The sequence below is a fragment of the Pan troglodytes genome, chromosome 16 (genome assembly GCF_028858775.2).
Source record: "Pan troglodytes isolate AG18354 chromosome 16, NHGRI_mPanTro3-v2.0_pri, whole genome shotgun sequence".
NCBI classification, from domain to species: Eukaryota; Metazoa; Chordata; class Mammalia; order Primates; family Hominidae; genus Pan; species Pan troglodytes.
This window is the reverse complement of record NC_072414.2, coordinates 35,780,822-35,805,223: the sequence shown is the minus strand read 5'-3', so window position 1 is coordinate 35,805,223 and position 24,402 is coordinate 35,780,822. Positions and strand designations below refer to the sequence as shown.

At 44.7% G+C, this 24,402-nt stretch overlaps 2 protein-coding genes across 7 annotated transcripts in view; one reads left to right on the top strand and one right to left on the bottom strand.

Moving 5' to 3' along the window:
• The window catches only part of WDR76 (WD repeat domain 76), a 42,150-nt gene extending 39,494 nt beyond the window's left edge, over positions 1 to 2,656 (bottom strand). Inside the window, exons 1-2 of one of the 6 annotated variants that reach the window (XM_063794893.1) lie at positions 2,540 to 2,656; positions 348 to 1,193 (exon numbers count right to left, since the gene is read on the bottom strand). In XM_063794893.1, coding sequence (XP_063650963.1) covers positions 348 to 407 — 60 coding nt within the window. In that variant the 5' untranslated portion in view covers positions 408 to 1,193; positions 2,540 to 2,656. Of the gene's footprint in view, positions 1 to 322; positions 1,194 to 1,739 lie in introns of those variants that run through there. The other 5 variants (XM_063794890.1, XM_063794892.1, XM_016928125.4 and 2 more) reach the window with 5 other exon arrangements.
• Positions 2,611 to 22,867, top strand: MFAP1 (microfibril associated protein 1). The gene is made up of 9 exons (NM_001246371.1): positions 2,611 to 2,953; positions 10,006 to 10,225; positions 12,368 to 12,497; positions 12,754 to 12,941; positions 14,088 to 14,196; positions 14,298 to 14,458; positions 17,540 to 17,699; positions 21,979 to 22,068; positions 22,168 to 22,867. The coding sequence occupies exons 1-9, from the start codon at positions 2,875 to 2,877 to the stop codon at positions 22,348 to 22,350; spliced, it is 1,320 nt and encodes a 439-aa protein (NP_001233300.1). The 5' UTR covers positions 2,611 to 2,874; the 3' UTR covers positions 22,351 to 22,867.
• Positions 22,868 to 24,402: the final 1,535 nt, after the last annotated feature.

Here is a 24,402-nt window from a genome sequence, read left to right as displayed (position 1 = left end):
CCATAAGTTTTCCAGACCAATAATAATAATGACTAGCATTTGTGACTGGGGCAAATACCCCAACTGTCAGCTGCGGATTGTCTGGAATTATTTAAAGAGTGTGAAGCCGATCATAACTGTGGCAGAAGAAAACGCAGAAGGTTGAAGAAAGGGAATCCCAGATGTGACTCTCCCACTATTTCTCGGGTTATTGATAAGAACCTTTCGTCAAAGCTGAAGGCCTAAGGGCAGGGATCCCCCGCCTACCCCCGGTGCCAGGTGCCCTCGACCTCCTGGGCCTGTGTCCCGCATAACTCTCACAAAAACCGAGGCAGGAGCACACCTGGAAGCACCAGTCCGTTTCTCACCTTCATCTGGGGTCGCTGTCTGGAGTCCGCCTTCTCAGCCGCCGCGCCCGACCTGGACATCTTTCGGCTTCTTAGCGGCCGGCGCCTTCCCGCCAAGATTGCGGCGGGAGGCCGGGAGGGGCGGGTCCGAGGCGGGGCGGAGCCCACTCAGATCCCCAGCGGCCGCAGCGCCAGAGCAGGAAGTTGGGGTTTTACGCGGGCTTCTTAAGAAGGCCGCCTTGGCCCGGCCCGGTGGCTCCCGCCTGTAATCCCAAGCACTTTGGGAGGCTGAGGCGGCGGATCACCTGAGGTCAGGAGTTTGAGACCAGCCTGGCCAACATGACGAAACCCCGTCTCTACTAAAATTACAAAAATTAGCCGGGCTTGGTGGCGCGTGCCTGTAATCCCAGTTACTCAGGAGGCTGAGGCAGAATTGCTTGAACCCAGGGGGCAGAGGTTGCAGTGAGCTGAGATCGCGCCATTGCACTGCAGTCTGGGCAACAAGAGTGAGACTCCGTCTCAAAAAAAAAAAAAAAAATGCTGTCTTAAAGCCCTAGACTCAAATTCTTTAGGGATGTCCTGGGGCTGAACTGACATTTTTACCTTTGACTGGTGATTTTGATTCTGGTGGTACTGGGATGTCGCTTTGAAAAACACTAACAGGCCGGGAGCGGTGGCTAACGCCTGTAATCCCAACACTTTGAGAGGCCGAGAGGAGTGGATCACTTGGGCCCAGGAGTTCCAAACCAGCCTGGGCAACATAGTGAGACCCCATCTCTATAAAAAATACAAAAATTAGCCCAGCGTGGTGGTGTACGTCTGTAGTCCCAGCTACTCAGAAGGCAGGGGTGGGAAAATGGCTTGAACCTAGAAGGATGAGGCCACAGTGAGCCGTGATTGCGCGGAACTCCAGCCTGAGCGACAGAGCAAGACCCTCTTCTATAAATAATAAAATAAGATTCTGGCTATTCTCTTTAAGGTTCCTTCTAGCCCAAAACTGTTTCCTTGGTTGCTTAGTTGGGTCCCACACTGTTCCTTGCCTGAGATTTGTCCAGTTTCATTTCTTCTCCCACTCAAGGCCCAATTGTAGAACACAGGTGAAGTAATTTGGGTTAATCATATTAATAGCAACTTCAAGGCCCCTCATGACTCAAAAATTACTGATAAAACCAAACTTTTCATGGTGTCCTGTATAAAACATACTGTTTCTGGACTTTAAGACTTTGTTCCTACTGTCCCTTGTCTCCCCCGCAGTTATAAAGTCCTTTCTACTGTGAAATGTGTCCTGACTTTCCAATTAGCCAATATTATATATATTTTTTAACACGACTCAGCTTGTAAATTGGAGCTGCTTCTGTTATTATCCTGTAAGTCCTTAAAGAGTTCTTAAATAGGCCGGGTGCGGTGGCTCACCTCTGTAATCCCAGCACTTTGGGGAGGCCGAGGTAGGTGGATCATCTGAGGTCAGGAGTTCAAGACCAGCCTGGGCAACATGGCGAAACCCTGCCTCTACTAAAAATACAAAAATTAGCCGGGAGTGGTGGCCCACGCCAACACTCAGCACTGTGGGAGGCCGGAGTGGGCGGATCACTTAACCCTGGCCAACATGGTGAAACCTCGTCTCTACTAAAAATACAAAAATCAGCAGGGAGTGGTGGCAGGCGCCTGTAATCCCAGCTAATCAGAAGGCGGAGGCACGAGAATTGCTTAAACCCGGGAGGTGGAGACTGCAGTGAGCTGAGATCGAGTCACTGCACTCCAGCCTGGGTGACAGAAAAAGACAGTCTCAAAAGAATAATAATTACTTAGATATTTAAATACAAACATTTTCTAGCCAGGAATGTATTTTAATAGGTAGTTTCCAGAAACTGGAAAAACCTGAAAGCCTAAAAAAGTGGAGTTTTGGGATTTCAGGCGGGCAATGTCCCAGGCACCTCGGGAGTTTTTTTTTTTTTTTTTTTCGGTCACTGGCCTAAATCAGCACCACCTGCCCTGTGAAACCAAATACCGCACCACAGCCCACCCTGGCCTTATGAACTAAGCTAATCGGATACTACTGGCAAGATTTTTATTCCATCAAACTCTACTTCTTCTGAGCTTTCAACAAGCCATTCAAACAGTAACTCACTGTCGCCTGAGTTTCTTATTCACTATACCGTTCTTGGCTTCAAACCAAGCTAACACGTAAAATCTTTCATTCGAACCTTCCTCACCGCAGGGTCCTAACAGCAAAGCCCAAAGGAAGCAAAATTTCCCGCCAAAAGCTGCTTCCAAATTCTGCGACGTAGAGGACAAGCGGGCAGCCAATGAGCATGCGCAGAAACCGACTCAACTTCCTAGCTGTGGGCGCCCAAACGCGTCCACCATCCCACAATCCTCTCGTCACGTATTTCCGGTTTATCTAGCTCAGCCGTAAGTAGTTTCTCTATCAGTCGCGCAGCTGTGTTCGCGGACTCAGGTGGAAGGAGTTTCTTCTCTTCGTTGACGTTGCTGGTGTTCACTGTTTGGAATTAGTCAAGTTTCGGGAATCACCGTCGCTGCCATCAACATGTCGGTCCCAAGCGCTCTCATGAAGCAACCGCCTATTCAGTCTACGGCTGGGGCCGTCCCAGTTCGCAATGAGAAAGGTACGGTGCTAACACCCTCTTCCCAGTCGAATTTTAACCCCTTCCGGCCCCAGCAACCTCCAGACCTCTCCCGGACAGACCACTCCAACCCCGCCAGCTCTTGAGATCTGGCTGCCAGATTCTTCGATCTTTCCACCCCCACCCACTTGCATCCGATCTTGTTCCTGTGGCCTGCTCTCGTATTCAGCAAACACCTCTCTTCTGTTAGCCTCCACAAATTCCTTAGACTAATGTTACATATATAAAATATATATTACATATATAAAAATATTAGGAACTTAAGTATATATCAGAATATATGTCTAATATATATGCTAGAATATATGTATTAGTCTAATGTATATTATGATTAGAATATAATATCACTAATTACATATAATTACTAGAATTTATGTATTATTAGTGTAATTACTTAGGAACTTAAGTATATTATTAATCTAATAATTAGGAACTTAAGTATATATCAGAATATGTATATAATATCGGACTAGATAGATAGATAGAGAATGCCCGTTGGCAGGGCATTGTGCGGGATACAGTCCCTCGTTTGCTGTCCATAGAAGTCTGCTTATGCTGCCCAGGCTGGACTCGAACTCCTGGGGCTCAGGCTGTCCTCCTGCCTCAGCCTCCCAAGTAGATGCCGCCGTGTCTAGTCTCAACATGGCTTTTGAGAATTATCTTTGGATCCCTATACATCTAATTCATTCATCTTAACAGCTTATGAATTCCATTGTATAAAATAAACTGTAATCCACACTTTATTCCCTACTGAGAGGCAGGTGGTTGTCCCCTCGTTCAAAAAAGTGCTGCGGCCAGGCACGGTGTCTTATGCCCATAAACCCAGCACTTTGGGAGGCTGAGGCGGGCTGAACACCTGAGGTCAGGAGTTCGAGACAGCCTGGCCATCATGGCGAAACCCCGTCTCTACTAAAAATACAAAAAATTAGCCATGCATGGTGGTGGGTACCTGTAATCCCAGCTACTTGGGAATCTGAGGCAGGAGAATTGCTTGAACCCGGGAGGTGGAGGTCGCAGTGAGCAGAGATCGCACCATTGCACTCCAGCCTGGGCCACAGTGTGAGACACTCTCTCTCAAAAAAAAAAAAGAAAGTTCTGCAATTGTCATTCTCTAGCCAATACTAGCTTTATTTAGTACCTGTTGCCAATTGCTCCCCAAAGTAAGTTATAAGAACATAAGAATTTGTGGAGCACAGTGGCTCACACCTGTAATCTCAGCACTTCGGGAGGCTGAGGCAGGAGGATCGCTTGAGGCCAGGAGTTCAAGACCAGCTTGGGCAACATAGCGAGACCGCCCCCCCCCCCCCCGCCCCGCCAATCTCTGCAAAAATAAAAATAAAAATTAGGGCCTGGCGCGGTGGCTCACGCCTGTAATCCCAGCACTTTGGGAGGCTGAGGCTGGTGGATCACCTGAGGTCAAGAGTTCGAGACCAACCTGGCCAACGTGGTGAAACCGTCTCTACTAAAAATACAAAAATTAGCCAGGCGTGGTGGCAGGCGCCTGTAATCCCAGCTACTCGGTAGGCTGAGGCAGGAGAATCACTTGAACTCAGGGGGCAGAGGTTGCAGTGAGCCGAGATCACACCATTGCACTCCAGCCTGGGGGACAAGAGCAAGACTTCGTCTCAAAAATAATAATAATAATAATAATTAAAAATTAGCGGGATGTAGTGATGTGCTCCTGCTACTTGGGGGAAGCCAAAGCAGGAGGATCACTTATGCTCGAAAGTTCAAAGATGCAATGAGCTATGATTGTGCCATTACACTCCAACCTAAGCAACAGATCAAGACCCTGTCTGTTAAAACAAAGGCTGGGCGTGATGCCTCAGGCCTGTAATCCCAGCACTTTGGGAGGCCGAGATGGGTGGATCACCTGAGGTCAAGAGTTTGAGACCAGCCTGGCCAACATGGTGAAACCCCGTCTCTACTAAAAATACAAAAATTAGCCGGGTGTGATGGCGCACGCCTGTAATCCCAGCTGTTTGGAAGGCTGAGGCAGGAGAATCACTTGAACCCGGCAGGTGGAGGTTTCATGGAGCCAAGATCATGCCACCGCACTCCAGCCTGGCCAACAGAGCAAGACTCTTGTCTCAAAGAAAAAAAAGAAAACAAACAAACTTCGAGAACCTAAGAGCTTTATTTCCCATATATTCATCATCTACACACTTGGTTGTATCATTTTTACATTTTTTGCCCAATCTAACAGGTGTGAAATGGTATCTCATTATTCTAATTTGCATTCCCCTGATTACTAGTGATGCTGGGCTTTTTTTTTTTTTTTGAGAAAGAGTTTCACTCTTGTTGACCAAGCTGGAGTGCAATGGCTCCATCTCGGCTCACCGTAGAGCTACTGCATCCGGCCGATGCTGGGCATCTTGTTCATGTGTCTAATAAGCTCTCTAGGTTTTCTTTTCCATGAATTACCTGTTTCTGTCAGTTACCCACTTTCTGTTTGCTTTGTTTTTATATATTCGAAATCTATAGTATACGTTTCCCCATTTTTTGGCTTGTCTTTTAATTATGGAGCCTTCTCTTACACAGATGTTTCTAGTTTTAGTATTATCAGATTTATCAACTTTATCTTGTATGGTTTTAGCTTTTTTTTGTATATCGTTTAAGAAATAATCCTTCCCTGCACTGAGATCACAGATACTCATATTGTAAAGGTTTTCTATCTTCTGAGTGTTTGTATATATTAAATTGAGTTGAATACACACTTACACAAGACAGATTATAAGTTAGCTTACAGTCCAGTAGGGAATGTAAATATTTAAGATAAGTTTTTCATAGTTGCGTCTTTAATCCATCTGGAATTTTTGTGTCTGTGGTGGAAGTTAGAGGTCTAATTTTACTATATGGTTGGCCAATTGTCCCTTCTCACCCCATCCATTTTCTACTGATTTTTAATGCCATCCCTATAATATACTTGAGTTCTCATATAAGTTTGTTTTTCTTTTCTCTGTTACATTGATCTCTGTGTACTTCCTGGGTCACTGACATATCTGGTAAACTATGCCCCACCCCTCCTTCCCCGCCCCCATCAGCTTTATTCTTCTTCAGCATTGTCTTGGCATTTTGGGGCCTCCTATTCTTCCATATGATTTTGGAATAAGCCTGGAGACAACTTTTAATGGAATTGCATTAAAATGATAGATTATACATTTATAGGTTAATTCAGGTGCAGTTGCCATCTTCTCATCCTTGAACATGAAATATTTCTCTATTTACATCTTTTTTATCTTTCAATAAAATTACATATTTTTCCTCCTAAAAGCCTTGTACATTGTTTGTTGGATTTATTCCACAGTATCTTATAGATTACTTGTGACCGTTAATGGTATTTTAAAACTATATTTTCTTCAGCCTGGGCAACATAGCGAGACCCCAAAAAATACAGTGCTCTACAAAAAAATAAAATTACCTGGGCGGTACCTGTCTGTAGTCCCAGCTACTGAGAGGCTGAAGAGGGAGGCTCACTTTAGCCCAGGAGGTTGAGACTGCAGTGAGCTGTGATCATGCCACTGCACACCAGCCTGGGTAACAGAATGAGACCCTTTCTCAAACAGTAGAAAATAAGCCAGGCATGGTGGCTCACGCCTGTAATCCCAGCACTTTGGGAGGCCCTAGGCAAGAGGATCACTTGAGTCCAGGAGTTCAAGACCAGCGTGGGCAGCATAGTGAGACCTTGTCTGTACAAAAAAAATTTAAAAATTAGACCGGCGTGGTGTTGCACGCCTGTAGTCCCAGCTACTTGGGAGGCTGAGGCAGGAGAATGGTTTGAGCCTAGGAGGCTGACGCTGCGGTGAGCCATGATTGCGCCACCGCACTCCACCCTAGGCAACGGAGTGAGACCCTGTCTCAAGAAAATAAATAAAAATAAAATTGTACTTTCTAATTATATGTAGCTAATGTACAGGTATGCTTATTTTTATAAATAAGTTTTTTATCTAGCATTTTTTCTGAACTCTTTTATCTATTTGTTATCTTGTGTTTTCTACAAAGACAACCATGTAATCTGCAAATTATGGCAGTTTCTTCCTTTTAAATCCTTATAACTTTTCCTTATTGCCCAAATTAGAACCATAATACAGTGTTGACTAGAAGGTGTGATAGGTACAACATTAGGATGCTCACTGGTTTTTTTTGTTGTTGTTGTTTGTTTTTTTTGAGATGGAGTCTTGCCCTGTCGCCCAGGCTGGAGTGCAGTGGCGCGATCTCGGCTCACTGCAAGCTCCGCCCTGGGTTCACACCATTCTCCTGCCTCAGCCTCTTGAGTAGCTGGGACTACAGGTGCGTGCCACCACACCCGGCTAATTTTTTGTTTTTTTGTTTTTTTGAGACGGAGTCTCGCTCTGTTGCCCAAGCTGGAGTGCAGTGGTGCTATCTCGCTCACTGCAAGCTCTGTGTCCCGGGTTCACGCCATTCTCCTGCCTCAGCCTCCCAAGTAGCTGGGACTACAGGCACTCGCCACCATGCCTGGCTAATTTTTTTGTCTTTTTAGTGGAGATGGGGTTTCATTGTGTTAGCCAGGATGTTCTCAATTTCCTGACGTTGTGATCCGTCCGCCTTGGCCTCCCAGAGTGCTGGGATTACAGGCGTGAGCCATCACGCCCAGCTGGATGCCCACTGATTTTTAAAGAGAATGCTTCTGGCCAGTCACAGTGGCTCACACCTGTAATCCCAGCACTTTATGATACTGAGGCCGGCAGATCACCTGAGGTCAGGAGTTCAAGACCAGCCTGGCCTACATGGTAAAACCCTGTCTTTACTAAAAAATACACAAATTAGCCAGGAATGGTGGTGGGCACCTGTAATCCCAGCTACTCAGGAGCCTGAGGCAGGGAGAATTGCTTGAACCCAGGGGGCGGAGGTTGCAGTGAGCGGAGATCATGCCACTGCACTGCAGCCTGGGCAACAGAGCGAGACTCCGTCTCAAAATAAATAAATAAATAAATAAATAGAATGTTTCTATTGTTTTATCATTAAGTATAAAGTCTGCTGTATCTATTATTTTTAAAAAATGTGACTTTAAAAAATAGTAGGCTAGCAGAGATGGCTCACACCTGTAATCCTAGCACTTTGGGAGACTGAGGCTGGAGGATCACTTGAGGCCAGGAGTCCAAGGCCAGCTTGGGCAACATAGCAAGACCCTTTCTCTACCTTTTAAAAAATAACAAACAAAAATAAAATTTTAAAAAGTAAAAATAGTATATTGCTTCCCTCCCATTGTTCATCTATCTATCTATGTACATTTTTTTTGGAATTTTGTTTTGTTTTGTTTTGTTTTGTTTTTAAAGACAGAGTCTTACTGTGTTGCCCAGGCTGGAGTGCAGTAGCACGATCTCAGCTCACTGCAACCTCCACCTTCCAGGTTCAAGTTATTCTCCTACCTCAGCCACCTGAGTAGCTTGGATTAAAAAGTCTGTGCCACCACGTCTGGCTAATTTTTGTATTTTTAGTAGAGACGGAGTTTTGCCATGTTGGCCAGGCTGGTCTCGAACTCCTAGCCTCAACTGATCTGCCCACCTTGGCTTTCCAAAGTGCTGGGATTACAAGCATGAGCCACTGTGCCCAGCTATATATATTTTTGTGTTTGACACAGGGTCTCACTCTATCACTCAGGCTAAAGTGAGTGCCTTGGTGTGGTCATGGCTTGCCGCAGCCTCAACCTCCTGGGCTCCAGTGATTCTCCCACCTCAGCCTCCCATGTAGCTTGGGACCACAGGCATATACCACTATGCCCGGGTAATTTTTTTTATTTTTAGTAGAGATGAGGTCTAAACCCAGGCTGGTCTCGAACTCCTGGGTTTAAGCAATCCTCCTGCCTCAACCTTCCAAAATGCTGCGATTACAGGCATGAGCCACTGCACCTGGCCCCCTCATTAATTTTCTAAGGTCAAACTATCCTTCTAGTCTTGGGCTAAATTCTAATAAGTTGTGTTGGCTTAGGGGTTTTTTTTTGTTTCTTTTTTTTTTTTTTTGGTAGTTTTTATATTGCTGGGATAAATTTGCTCTTATGTTATTTAGTATTTTTGTATTTGTGTTTGTAAGTGAAATCCACCTAAAGTTTTCCTTTGAACTGTCCAATTTGGTTATCAAGGTTATACTCATAAAATAAGTTGGTTAGTTTTCACTGTCTTTGTTCACTAGAATTGTTTGTATTTGTAGGCTGGGTGCTGTGGCTCACGCCTGTAATCCCAGCACTTTGGGAGGCCGAGGTGGGCGGATCATGAGGTCAGGAGATCGAGACCATCATGGCTAATACGGTGAAACCCCATCTCTACTAAAAATACAAAAAATTAGCTGGGCATGGTGGCATGCGTCTGTAGTCCCAGCTACTCAGGAAGCTGAGGCAGAAGAATCACTTGAACCCGGGAGGCGGAGGTTGCAGTGAGCCGAGATCACGCCACTGCACTCCAGCCTGGGCGACAGAGCGAGACTCCGTCTCAAAAAAAAAAAAAAAAAGAATTGTATTTGTAAGAGATTACATACTCTTGCATGTTTGATAACACATAAGGTAAAGGAAAAGAAGGTAGAAATAGGTAAGATTAGAATATTGAGTCATGTGGCAGTATGTTATAAAGGCTGCCATGGAAATTCCAGAGGGAAATACAAGAATGCCTGAGCAGTTTTATGTTCCTGCAGAAATTACCCTTACTATGTGCTGGGCACTGTTACAAATAATTTGTTTAAGGGTATAGTTGAGGTGGGATACCATGAATTTGTGATGGATGCAGTCTGCCTTTTTGGGGGGGACTTTTTTCTACTGTTTCACTGCCTACCTTCCTCTACTTCATTGTACTCAAGGTAAGCCTCATTATCATCAGTGTTGGCTTTCACAAGGATGCAGTCTCATGACTTGGCCTTTGTAGGAAAACACCATTAGAAGAATAGATGGTTGGGTATTGGCTCTCTTCTTCTTCTGCTTAGACTCTTGTCTACTATGAATAAAGGGCTCTATTTGCAAAGGCCATGATGGGTTGAAGCACATTGAGAAAGAGGCTACTGAAACATAAGTTACCTTTCTCGCCCAGGTGAGATTTCAATGGAAAAAGTGAAGGTAAAGCGTTATGTGTCCGGAAAAAGGCCAGACTATGCCCCTATGGAGTCCTCAGATGAGGAGGATGAAGAATTTCAGTTCATTAAGAAAGCCAAAGAACAAGAAGCAGAGCCTGAGGAACAGGAGGAAGATTCATCCAGTGACCCCCGGCTACGGCGTTTACAGAACCGTATTAGTGAAGATGTGGAAGAGAGGTAATGTCTGTGATTGTGTTTACTTGAACATGAACCTCTACAGCTTAATAATAATAATAATAGCTAATACTTGAATAGTACTACCAAGTAGATTACATTTGCTAATTCTTGTAATCCATACAATAACTTTATGAAATAGGTGCTATTATCCCCATTTCACAAAAGGAGGAAACTAAGAGCACAAAGGGGCTAAGAAAGTTACATGACCAAAGTTACAAAGTGGCAGCTTCAGGAAACAGCAGGTTACTTCTGGCCTAAAGGACCTACTCAGCTCCTTATGGGAATAGAAAACAGACCATTTGTTGGCTGTTGAGAGGAGTCTTTTTAGCACAAAGATGTTTTATAAACTTTGGTAAATTGATTTTATACATCTACTTATTCTAAATGCTAATAAGGGGAAATGACACTGAAGTAGGAGAAAAGACCTCATAAAGGTCTCATGGTAGAAAGAGAGCCTCCCAGTGAGGGATTTTGTATGTTACATATTGATGGAGACATTACTTTATAGAGTAGGCCAGGAGTCCTGAACTTTCACCATTCATAATTGTCCCAGGAGTTTTTTCACAGAGCTCCTGGGCCAAAACAGTTCTGTTTATTTTAGTTATTAAGTAGTTAGAGCCAAGCAACTTAATAAGTATTTATGTCCTAATAACTTTGCCACTTGAAAATTAACAGTGCCCATGGCCAGGTGCGGTGGCTCACGCCTGTAATCCTAGCATTTTGGGAGGCCAAGGCGGGTGGATCACGAGGTCAGGAGTTCAAGACCAGCCTGGCCAACTTGGTAAAACCCCGTCTCTACTAAAAATACAAAAAAATTAGCCAGGCGTGGTGGCGGGCACCTGTAATCCCAGCTACTTGGGAGGCTGAGGCAGAGAATTGCTTGAACCTGGCAGGCGGAGATTGCAGTGAGCCGAGATCACGCCACTGCACTCCAGCCTGGGTGACAAAGCGAGACTCCATCTCAAAAAAAAAAGAAAAAAGAAAAAAAAAGAAAATTTCAGTGCCCAGGGGGAAAAAAACACTTTTATTCATTCTCACATAACCATAGTTACTAGTGGAATTTGTTTGCCTGTTGGACACTGACAGCCTTTCAAACCTTGGAATCAGCACTATCACTTTTTCATGTCTTATTTTATATTGATTTTCACACTATACTTTTACTTTTTATCACAGCAGCCACCAAAACCCAGTTTCACAAAGACACGATATTCTCGAAAGGAATGTAGTGTGACTTAATGTTGAAACTGAATTATCTTGAGCTATTAAAAATATTCCAATGCAGGCCGGGCTCAGTGACTCACGCCTGTAATCCCAGCACTTTGGGAGGCCTAGGCAGGCGGATCACCTGAGGTCAGGAGTTCAAGACTAGCCTGGCCAATATGGCGAAACTCCATCTCTACTAAAAATAAAAAAATTAGCTGAGTGTGGTGGTGCGTGCCTGTAATCCCAGCTACTCGGGAGGCTGAGGCAGGGATTATCACTTGAACCTGGGAGGTGGAGGTTGTGGTGAGCCAAGATCATGCCATTGCACTTCAGCCTGGGTGACAGAGTGAGATTCTGTCTCAAAAAAAAAAAAAATCCCAATGCATCCCTATGAGTTTGCTGGCTTGCTGTGGTGCCCCAGGATGCCTCAACATACATTTAGTATTTCAGGCCCAACTTGACTATTCGCTCTGACATCCTAGTTTAGTTTCTTTAATCTGCACCTCAGTTTCCTCCACCTCAATACTTTAATACTGGATGGACATGGTGGCTCACACCTGTAATCCCAGCACTTTGAGAGGCTGAGGTGGGCAGATTGCCTAAGTCCAGGAGTTCAAGACCAGCCTGGGCAACATGGTAAAACCCCGTCTCTACAAAAAATACAAATATTAGCCAGGTGTGGTGGCACGCCTATAGTCCTAGCTACTCAGGAGGCTGAGGTGGGAGGATCACTTGAGTCTGGGAGGCAGAGGTGGCAGTGAGCCAAGATCGCACCACTGCACTGCAGCCTGGGCGACAGAGCAAGACCCTGCCTCAAAAAAAAAAAAAACTTCAGTATTAATGAAGGCAAACATAATGTGCTCTGTGGCTATGGAAATGCAGTTGATGCTACTTCATTTTTATGGCATTGGTGTTACATTTGGAGATACTGTTTTTCAGATTGGCTCGACATCGAAAAATAGTGGAACCTGAAGTGGTAGGAGAGAGTGACTCAGAAGTAGAAGGAGATGCTTGGCGCATGGAACGAGAAGACAGCAGTGAAGAAGAGGAGGAGGAAATTGATGATGAGGTATGATAAAGGAACATGGGAAGTTTTTTTCTGGATATAAGAAAAAGTTCATGCCAGTGCTCATTTGTTGAAGCCTTAAAAACATGAGATCACTGCTTTGGCAGGACTCTGATCATGTTCCTTGTTTGTGGGGATAGGATTAAAAATAGAATGATACTAAGTTGTATCTTTTTACATTTGAATTTGTTGTGTTTGATGAGACAAACAAAAAGCCGTAGGCCATTTGACTGACTGGCTTATATATATGACTTGACAGGAAATAGAGCGGCGGCGTGGCATGATGCGTCAGCGAGCACAGGAGAGAAAAAATGAAGAGATGGAAGTCATGGAAGTGGAAGATGAGGGTCGTTCTGGAGAGGAGTCAGAATCAGAGTCTGAGTATGAAGAGTACACAGACAGTGAAGATGAGATGGAGCCTCGCCTTAAGCCAGTCTTCATTCGAAAGTAAGTATCTCACAAGCCAGATCTGAATCCACTTAATTACCACTTTCCAGGCCTGGAGACAAAAGTCTGTTTTCTGTCTTGCTATTCTAAAATCTAAACGCTGAGTGAAAGTGCTTTTGCTAGTGCTCTACCCTTGGCAGACTAGCTGCTGAGGAATATCTTGGCATTAGCAGAGAACCTGAGTTTGTTTTCACATCTCTTTTTTCAGTAATAGAGCATATATCTGTCCAAGGCCTTTTTTTGTTTGTTCGAGACAGAGTTTCGCTCTTGTTGCCCAGGCTGGAGTGCAATGGCATGATCTCGGCTCACCACAACCTCCACCTCCTGGTTTCAAGCAGTTCTCCTGCCTCTGTCTCCCGAGTAGCTGGGATTACAGGCATGCGCCACCACACCTGGCTAATTTTGTATTTTTAGTAGAGAGGGGGTTTTTCCATGTTGGTCAGGCTGGTCTCGAACTCCCAACCTCAGGTGATCCGTCCTCCTCAGCCTCCCAAAGTGCTGGGATTACAGGCATGAGCCACCGCACCAAGCCAAGGCCATATATTTTTAAGCACAAAATTAAACTCAACGAGCAAATTCCTATTCCTTTCCTGATGGCTAGAAATCCTACTACTTAGAGGCCAGCAGGTTCTTTGCTGTCCAGGCAGTTCTCAAAGATGAACATGATTTTAGTCCTCTAAAGACCTGGGATGATGGCTGGGCACGGTGGCTCACGACTGTAATCCCAGCACTTTGGGAGGCTGAGGTAGGTGGATCAGGAGGTCAGGAGTTCAAGACCAGCCTAGCCAAGATGGTGAAACCCCATCTCTACTAAAAATACAAAGAAATTAATCAGGTGTGGTGGCAGACTCCTGTAATCCCAGCTACTCAGGAGGCTGAGGCAGAGAATTGCTTGAACCCAGGAGGCGGAGGTTGCAGTGAGCCGAGATCACACCACTGCACTGCAGCCTAGGCGACAAGTGAGACTCCGTCTCAAAAAAAAAAAAAAAAAAAAAGACCTGGGATGATTCAGCGTTTTTTGCTCTTTGAAAATAATAGAGCCAAAGATTGTTTGGTTTTTGTCTGATTTGGATGGGACTAGGTCTAGGGGAACAAAGCACTCCACTCTAAGGACTCTGGGCAATTAACAGGATCTCTGTGATGCAGGAAGGACCGAGTGACAGTTCAAGAACGTGAAGCCGAAGCATTGAAACAGAAGGAGCTGGAGCAGGAAGCAAAACGCATGGCTGAGGAAAGGCGCAAGTACACACTCAAGGTACTGGGGAGTGGTTGCAAGGAATGAGTACAAGAAATAGTGTAATCAGGTTTGTCTGAGGAGAGTAAGGAAGTCCAAGCTGAATTGTTCTCCCTATCCAGATTGTCGAAGAGGAAACCAAAAAAGAGCTGGAAGAGAACAAGCGATCCCTGGCTGCATTGGATGCACTCAATACTGATGATGAAAATGATGAGGAGGAATATGAGGCATGGAAAGTTCGAGAGCTAAAAAGAATCAAGAGGGACAGAGAAGATCGAGAAGCGTGAGTAAAAAGATGAGCCTAGAGTTAATGCTGCTAATGGAACAGGTTTCTAGCAGGATAGCTCTGAGACTCATTACCTACTGTGAGTTCCATTCTAGCCACCTTCAGAGTTCTTGTTGCTTTGTGAGTTTCCTATAATTGGAATATGAGTTTCACTTGCTACAGTGAAATCAGGGAAGAGAAAAACACTTTGTCGATGTGTGTCCATAATAGAGTGCCAGCCAGTGCTCCCTTTAGTTTCCTAGTAGACACAAAAATTAGTAACTGTTAGTAGTTATCTCTTCTTGTGTACAACCCAACCCACAATTGAGTGACTTGAAACAACAATTTATCACTTTTCACAATTTTGGAGGTTGGCTGAACAGTTCCTCTACTGATTTCACCTGGGCTTACTTATTTGCATCCAGATGGAAGGTTGACTGGGCTAGAAACTTAAAAGGGCTTCACTCACATGTTAGTAGTAGGTGGTGGCTATCAGTTAGGATGCCTCACTTATCCTTCACTGGATTAGACTGGCTTCCTTACATAGCAGTCTCAGGGCACCATTCTAAGAGGGCAAGGTCTTCTGACACGTCGGTTCCAGAACTCATACATCGATCTTGCCACATACTGGTCAAAGCAAGTCACAAGGCCAACCTAGCTTTAAGCAGGTGGAGAAACAGACTCCACCTCTGCAGAGGAGGAGCAGCAAAGTCATACTTTTTGAAAAGGGGCATACATACTGTGAGGGGAAGAATTTGTGGCACTTAAATAATCTACACTATGTTAGAGCAGAATCTTTTTTTTTTTTTTTTTTGACATGAAGTTTCACTTTTCACCCAGGCTGCAGTGAAGTGTCACAATCTCAGCTCACTGCAGCCTCCGCCTGCCAGGTTCAAGTGATTTTCCTGCCTCAGCCTCCCAAGTAGCTGGGATTACAGGCATGCGCCACCATGCCTGGCTAATTTTCGTATTTTTAGTACAGACAGGGTTTCACCATGTTAGTCAGGCTGGTCTCGAACTCATGATCTCAGGTTGTCCACCCAACTCGGCCTCCCAAAGTGCTGGGATTATGGCATGAGCCATCATGCCCGGCCCCAGCAGAATCATTTCTGAGCTGCATCACTCATTCCTGTAAATTACTAGGTATGAGAGGGTAATCCCAGATTACAAAGGAAACCATCAATAGATAACTCTAGGCTGGGCGTGATGGCTCACACCCATAATCCCAGCACTTTGGGTGGCTGAGGCAGGCGAATCACTTCAGGCTGAGAGTTCAAGACCAGCTTGGCCAACATGGTGAAAACCTATCTCTACTAAAATACAAAAATTAGCTGGGTGTGGTGGTGTGTGCCTGTTATTCCCAGCTACTCGGGAGGCGGAGGCAGAGAATTGCTTGAACCCGGCAGGCAGAGGTTGCGGTGAGCTGAGATCGTGCCACTGCACTCCAGCCTAGGTGACAGAGTGAGACTCTATCTGGAAAAAAAAAAAAAAGAAAGAAAAAAAGAAAACTTGCCTGAATATGAGCTACACACAGTAGATAACTCCATACTCAGCCTGTAATTTTTTGTTTTTGGTTTTTTTTTTTTTTTTGAGATGCAGTCTCACTCTGTCGCCCAGGCTGGAGTGCAGTGGCGCAATCTTGGCTCACTACAACCTCCACCCCCTGGGAGTCAAGCGGTTCTCCTGCCTCAGCCTCCTGAGTAGCTGGGACTACAGGTATATGCCACCACGCCCAGCTAATTTTTGTATTTTTAGTAGAGGTGGGTTTTCACCATGTCGGCCAGGCTGGCCTTGAACTCCTGACTTCAGGTGATCCACCCACCTCGGCCTCCCAAAGTGCTGGGATTACAGGCATGAGCCACCACGCCTGGCCCTCAGCCTGTAGTTTCTAAGATTTTTATCCTGGACCTGAAGGAGTAGGAGTCTAAGTGCCCTTTAAAATTGTACACAAGGCCGGGCGTGGTGGCTCACGCCTGTAATCCCAACAATTTGGGAGGCCGAGGTGGGCGGCTCACAAGGTCAGGAGTTTGACACCTGCCTGTCCAACATGGTGAAACCCTGTCTGTACTAAAAATACAAAAATTAGTCGGGCATGGTGGCACACACCTGTAATCCCAGCTACTCAGGAGGCTGAAGCAGGAGAATAGCTTGAACCTGGGAGGCAGAGGTTGCAGTGAGCCAAGATCATGCCACTGCACTCCAGCCTGGGCAACAGAGCAAGATTGCATCTCAAAAAAATATAAAATAAAATTGTACACAAAATTGTGTGTATGTATGCATTTTTTTTGGAGACAAGGGATATCACTCCCTCTCCCCAACACTGGCTAAAAAGTTACTGCAATCTGGCTGGGCGCAGTGGCTCACGCCTATAATCCCAGCACTTTGGAAGGCCAAGGCGGGCGGATCACGAGGTCAGGAGATTGAGACCATCCTGGCTAACACGGTGAAACCCCGTCTCTACTAAAAATACAAAAAGATTAGCCGGGCATGGTGGCGGGCACCTGTAGTCCCAGCTAATCGGGAGGCTGAGGCAGGAGAATGGCATGAACCCAGGAGGCGGAGCTTGCAGTGAGCCAAGATCACACCACTGCACTCCAGCCTGGGCGACAGAGCAAGACTCCGTCTCACCAAAAAAAAAAAAAAAAAAAAAAAGTTACTGCAATCTAATTAATGATGGTAATCTTTGGTTTATGACATGCAAGCATCTATATGATTATGATACACTTACATAAAGGAATACCAGCAAAGCCTCAGACACTTATTTTAAATTCACTGATTTTTTTTTTTTTTTTTAAAGCTAAGACGACCTTTTAGGGAAAGAGAATTTGTAATGTTGGAAAACCCAGCAGTAATAGTATGTCTGAATGTCAGAAGGGCTAGAATCAACTTTTGAAAGTTGGCAATACCTAGTCTAGCAAACATAAGGAAGACTAACTCACCCATTTGTTTATTGAGCTCCTTATCTTGATTCCTAATAGGCAATGACTAGAATTAAAGAAGGTGACTAATACTTGAAATGACATGGGACTGTTATTTTCAGATAATTTGGTCTTTCTGAAGCTGTAACAGTACCAATAAATTGTTTTGCTCCCTGGACAGGCTTGAGAAGGAGAAAGCAGAAATTGAACGCATGCGAAACCTGACTGAGGAAGAGAGGAGAGCTGAACTTCGGGCAAACGGCAAAGTCATTACCAACAAAGCTGTTAAGGGCAAATACAAGTTCTTACAGAAGTATTATCACCGGGGTGCCTTCTTCATGGTAAGAAGTGAAAAGAGAGTCAGAAAATTGGGCAGTAGGAATAACTCAGAAACTTTGAATTATTTTTCTCTTCAAGAATATTCTGGAATGTAATTTCCACTTGCCAGTGGTCAGCTTTCTCATTTGCTTTTTCCTTCTGAACAATATAAACTCAGAGAAAAGCATCAGCAGTTGGATTACAGAAGTAGCATCAACTGTTCTCTCTTTTGGCCCCAACTCTCAAAAATAGGAAATGATGTAATAGACTTTTTTTTTTTTAAGAGACAGAGTCTCGCTGTCACCCAGGCTGGGGTACGGTGGTGCGATTATAGTTCACTGCAACCTTGACGTCCTGCGCTTTACACCTGCTTCAGCCTCCAGAGTAGCTGGGACTACAGGCATGCAACAACCATGCCTGGCTTTTTTTTTTTTTTTTGGCTATTTTTTTTTTAAATTTTTCGTAAAGACCGGGTTTCACTATGTTGCCCAGGCTGGTGTTGACCTTCTGGCCTCAAGCAATCCTCCCACCTCAGCCTCCCAAAGTATTAGGAATACAGGCATGAGCCATCGTCCCCAGCCTTAGATAAATTGAGGAAATGAAATAGAGAAGTGATCTGTATAGATAGTGGACTAATTAGGTCCTCCACATAACATAGTTGTCATTCTTTCATAGCTGAATGAGAAGTTTTGGTTATGTGAAAACCAAACTCTGCAAATAGCTTTACATTAATTCACTTTTGGGTGGCAGAAAGTTAGTTCACTTCATTCTGAACTGACAGTACCCAAGAGTAACTAACCAAAAAAATGGTTTATTATCTAACCATTAGATGGAATGCCATCATCTTTGTTTTTCATATAAAGACTAAGATCAAAATAGCAATCTGTTAACCCTGTATGGTTTATTTCCTAATGTTAAAGCAGTTTGCACCAAAAACTAGACTAGCTTTTTCAAGTGCCGTGTGGCAAATTCTAAATATCCCCACTGCAACTAAATTCCTGCCTTTCACTGCAGATGCTGTTAAAACTTCAGTGGCGGCTTCCCTGCCACCCTCCAAAATCAGTTTCAGGTCTATCTGATTAGCAGGAAGTGTTTACTTAGGTAGTTTTCCAGCACATGTAGCTTACTATTCAGTGGAGATTATGAACTACTTCTTGTACTGCTTCGGTCATAAAGTTTGTTTGCTTAAGCAGTTCGCAGCTTTAATAATCAAGCTTCTTAGAGAAGCAGTTCATTGCTAGTTAAGATACATAAGAAAAGTGTATGTGAAAGTCCTTTGGTGGGCCAGGTACATTGGCTAATGCCTGTAATCTTAACATTTTGGGAGGCCAAGGCCAGCAGATCAGTTGAGCCCAGGAGTTCAGCCCGGGCAACATGGCAAAACCCCATCTCTACAAAAAATACAAAAATTAGGCGTGGTGGTCCGTGCCTGTAGTGTCACCTATCAAGGGGCTGAGGTGGAAGGATTGCTTCAGCCCCAGAGGTTGAGGCTGCAGTCAGCCGTGATCGTGCCACTGCACTGCAGCCTGGGTGGCTGACCAAGACTTTGTCTCAAAATAAATTTTTTTTTAAAAAGTCTTTCTTAAACAAGATAGTGCTATTTTTAATTCCTTCAGCATATGTGTTTATAAATCTGTATCACAGCATTGTAATATTATCACTCAGGCTAGAGTGCAGTGGTGCAGTCATGGCTCACTGCTGCCTCATTCTCCTGGGCTCAAGCAGTCCTCCTGCCTCAGCCTCCTGAGTAGTTGGGACTACAGGTGTGTGCCACCACACCTAATTTTTATTTTGTAGAGATGGGTTTTGCTATGTAGCCCAGGCTGGTCTCAAACTCCTGGGCTCAAACTCTCCTTCCACCTTGGCCTCCCAAAGTGCTGGGATTACAGGCAAGAGCAACTGCATCCAGCCTTACTAATGTTGTTTATTTCATTGAGTAAGTAAGCTTTAGTGCATATACTATGCAAAGGTCACTGTTTAGCACTGTTAGCGAGAATACATAATCACTATAACATAAGTAAAAGTAAAGTACTGTAGGGGTTCTGACAAGAGAGATGTTATATTTGGTAGAAGATTGAAAGGGTTGACGTAAAGGTTGTAACATTTAAGCATTTAAGATGTATAATTTTGGGCCGGGCACGGTGACTCACGCCTGTAATCCCAGCACTTTGGGAGGCCAAGGCAGGCGGATCTTGAGGTCAGGAGATTGAGACCATCCTGGCTAACATGGTGAAAACCCATCTCTACTAAAAATACAAAAAATTAGCTAGGCGTGGTGGCGGGCGCCTGTAGTCACAGCTACTTGGGAGGCTGAGGCAGGAGAATGGCGTGAACCTGGGAGGTGGAACTTGCAGTGAGCCGAGATCACGCCACTGCACTCTAGCCTGGGCGACAGAGTGAGACTCTATCAAAAAAAAAAAAATTAAATATATAATGTTTTTTTTTGTCACCTAGGCTTGAGTGCAGTGGTGCGATCTTGGCTCACTGCAACCTCCGCCTCCCAGGTTCAAGCAATTCTCCTGCCCCAGTCCCCCAAGTAGCTGGGAATACAGGCGTGTACCACCACGCCCAACTAGTTTTTGTATTTTTAGTAGAGACAGGGTTTCTCCATGTTGGCCAGGCTGGTCTTGAACTCCTGACCTTAGGCGATGTGCCCACCTCAGTATCCCAAAGTGCTGGGATTACAGGCGTGAGCTACTATGCCCGGCCAAGATGTATAGACTTTTTGACATTCGGTGCTGGGAAGACATTCCAGGTGGAGACCAGCAGGAGTGGAGGCAGAAAGCATCAGCTGTGAAGGGAAGCGGCAAAGAGAACTGAAAAGGTGGATTAAGGCTGTATAATATTTGGCTTTGATTACTGCACAGAGGAGTTGTATTCATTTATTTATTGATTGATTTTTGAGATGGAATCTCGCTCTGTCACCCAGGCTGGAGTGCAGTGGTGCGATCTCAGCTCACTGCAACCTCCACCTCCCGAGTTCAAGCGATTCTCCTGCCTTGGCCTCCTGTGTAGCTGAGATTACAGGTGCACGCCACCAGGCCTAGTGTTTTTTGTATTTTTAGTAGAGACAGAGTTTCACCATGTTGGTCAGGTGGGTCTTGAACTCGTGACCTCGTGATCCGCCCGCCTTGGCCTCCCAAAGTGCTGGGATTACGGGCGTGAGCCACTGCGCCCAGCCTAGGTGTTGTATTCATTTAATAGAGAACCATTGAAGTTTTTGAGCAAGGCAAAGATTATAATGAGTTACAGTCTAGAAACATCAGTGCAATGACAGTATGTGAGACTGATAGTAGAGGAAAACTAATAACCCAGGTGGTAAGAGTTTGTAAGATGTGGCAACTGATTGAATGCACATAGAGGTTACTCAGTTTTGAATCTAGGTAATCGAAGAGTACGCTGGTCCTACTAACAGAAAAGTTAAAGAGAAGAGGTTGATATGGAAAGGTTAGGTATTAATGGTTTTCACTTTAGACGTGCGTTTCAAGTCCCAATAAAATATCCAACTTATGATATATGAAAGCCAGTAAAAAATCCAGGATTGCAGATTTGAGAGGCCTATGCAGAGTTGAAGTCACATGAGTAAACAAACATATTGAGTGCAGAGAATAAGCCAACCTTCAAGACACGTCTACACTCAAGGAGAAAATTAGGCATAGTTGCATGCACCTGTAGTCCCAGCCACTCAGGAGGCTGAGGTGAGAGCATCGTTTGATCCTGGGAGGTCAAGGCTGCAGTGAGCAGTAGTGACCCCACTGCACTCCAGCCTGGACATCAGGACATCAGAATGAGACCCTGTCTCAGGGGGAAAAAAAAAAAAAAGGAGAAATACAACAAAGGAAAAAGAATATCATCTCGGCCGGGCGCAGTGGTTCACACCTGTAATCCCAGCACTTTGGGAGGCCAAGGTGGGCAGATCGCAAGGTCGGGATATCGAGACCATCTGGGCTAACACGGTGAAACTCCGTCTCTATTAAAAATACAAAAAATTAGCCGAGTGTGGTGGCATGCACCTGTAGCCTCAGCTACTCGGGAGGCTGAGGCAGGAGAACTGCTTGAACCTGGGAGACGGAGGTTGCAGTGAGCCAAGATCACGGCAGTGCACTCCAGCCTGGGCAACAGAGCGAGATTCCGTCTCAGAAAAAAAAAAAGAATGTCATCTCTTCAACTAGATGTAAGCTCTTGAAGAAAGGCTCAATACCCTCTGCTTTCTCTGTATCCCTTATTGTAGAGTTTAATAAATTTGTGGTTTGAATATACAGGAAATAAAGCCACAAGATTGATAAGATTTTTTTTATACAGGATGAGGATGAAGAAGTATACAAGAGAGATTTCAGCGCTCCTACCCTGGAGGATCATTTCAATAAAACCATTCTTCCTAAAGTCATGCAGGTATGGGGAACCTTAATAACATGACAGAGAAAAGTGATGTATTGATAGCTGAGGCATGGTTTGTTTGGTGGTATAACTCATCATCCATCCTTCCCTCAGGTCAAGAACTTTGGACGCTCAGGTCGCACCAAATACACTCACCTTGTGGATCAAGATACCACCTCCTTTGACTCAGCTTGGGGCCAAGAGAGTGCCCAGAACACAAAGTTCTTCAAACAAAAGGCAGCTGGGGTACGAGATGTATTTGAGCGGCCATCTGCCAAGAAGCGGAAAACTACCTAGGGTCCAACTGCTTATTCTTCCAACTGTGGAACACAAGGGGAAGTCTCAGCATCTGGTCCTTCATTTGGTTTTTTCATTGTTTCCTTGGCCCCTGTATCCAGATATTGGACTTACTGCTATACTTGTGATACTGGGTAGCCCAGACTTTGAAGGTGCTTTGTGAGGTTTGGACTCATGCTGAGAAACCCACAGGAAAGCACTGTCCAGGTAGGATTAGAGGCTTCCCACTTAAAACTATTTCTGAGAAATCTTAGGTTTTATCACTGCTATGGTTTCCCATATTTACTTGGGACTGTTCTGACTTTCTTTTTCCAGCCCTTAGCTTGGGTTAGAAAAGTGGACATGTAAGTGAACAATGCATTACTTCTACCTTAGGTTTAGGAGTAATATACCCGGAAATCTAAGCTCATGGAAACATGTTTTCCATTTTTGCTTGGAGTCCGTTTTTCTAGTTGTACATACTTTTTGATCCATATATGTGTGCATGTCAAGAAATAAAAGAATCACAACAAGGAGATTTTTAGCATGATACTGGAAATAAAATGTCCAAGCTGACAAGTATTAATTGCCTATTAAAGTAAAAGATAACAATTGTCAGGCAGAAGGTGTTTCACATTTTGATAATTCCCTTTGATCTCAGAAACAAGCTCAGGTACTAGCTTGGCTTTAGGTAGCATCTGGATTTATTCCATGACAAAATACAGATGTGTTTGAGAAGACCAAGGTCTTCTCACATCCTTTAAATGTCCCACTGGAAGAATCAAATAGTTTAGTGTCGTACGATAAAAATGAATGCAAATAATTACTATGAGGTGGTAAATACATAAAGATGAACATAGGTACAAGTCACTGTTGTGTGGGATACAATCTAAGAATTATCCTAGAGTCAGAATGAGGGTAAGGCCTTGACACTCTTGGAGAAATGTCTGTAATTGCCATTTGAGTGTCCATACAGCAGACTCAGGGGCCGTTGCAGGGTTTTTGTTTGTTTGTTTGTTTTAAAGAGACGGCTCTGTTGCCCAGGCTAGAGTGCCTCAGCCTCCCGAGTAGCTGGGACTACAGGCGCCTGCCACCACGCCTGGCTAATTTTTGTATTTTTAGTAGAGACGGGGTTTCACCATGTTAGCCAGGATGGTCTTGATCTTCACTTCACGATCCGCCCGCCTCAGCCTCCCAAAGTGCTGAGATTACAGGCCTTGAGCCACTGCGCCTAGCTGGGGCCATCACAGTTTTATAGTTGAGGAAACTAGTTCAACATGTGTGAGTTGGTCCAAGCTGATTTTTTTTCTTTTTTTTTTTTTTTTGAGATGGAGTTTCACTCTTGTTGCCCAGTCTGGAGTGCAGTGGCGCGATCTCTGCTCACTGCAACCTCCTGGGTTCAAGAGATTCTCCTGCCTCAGCCTCCCTAGTAGCTGGAATTACAGGCGTCCACCACCACACCAGGCTAATTTTTTTTTGTACTTTTAGTAGAGATGGGGTTTCACCATTTTGGCCAGGCTCGTCTCAAACTCCTGATCTCAGGTGATCCACCTGCCTCGGCCTCCCAGAGTGCTGGGATTATAGGCGTGCGCCACCACGCCCGGCCCTGATTAACCTTTAAAGTAAAATTACCTTCTCTCTAGGATAGGAAATGGCATGTAGAATGTATTATGGCTTAGAATTTGAATACCAATCAAAACCTTTCATAGGTTTTTTTCATTTTGAGACAGTCTTGCTCTGTCGCCCAGGCTGGAGTGCAGTAGCACAATCTCAGCTCCCTGCAGCCTCAACCTCCCAGGCTCAAGCAAATCCATCTCAGCCTCCAGAGTATCTGGGACCACAGACAGGCACATGCCACCATGCCTGGCTTTTTTTTTTTTAATTTTAGTAGAGACAAGGTCATGCTATGTTGCCCAGGCTGGTCTGGAAATCCTGACCTGACGCTGTCCTCCCAGCCCAGCCTCCCCAAAGTGCTGGGGTTACAGGCATGAGTCACCACACCTGGCCCAACCTTTGATATCTTCTAGTCTTACCATGTTCTAACCCTCAGGTACCTAAATTCTTTTTTTGGTG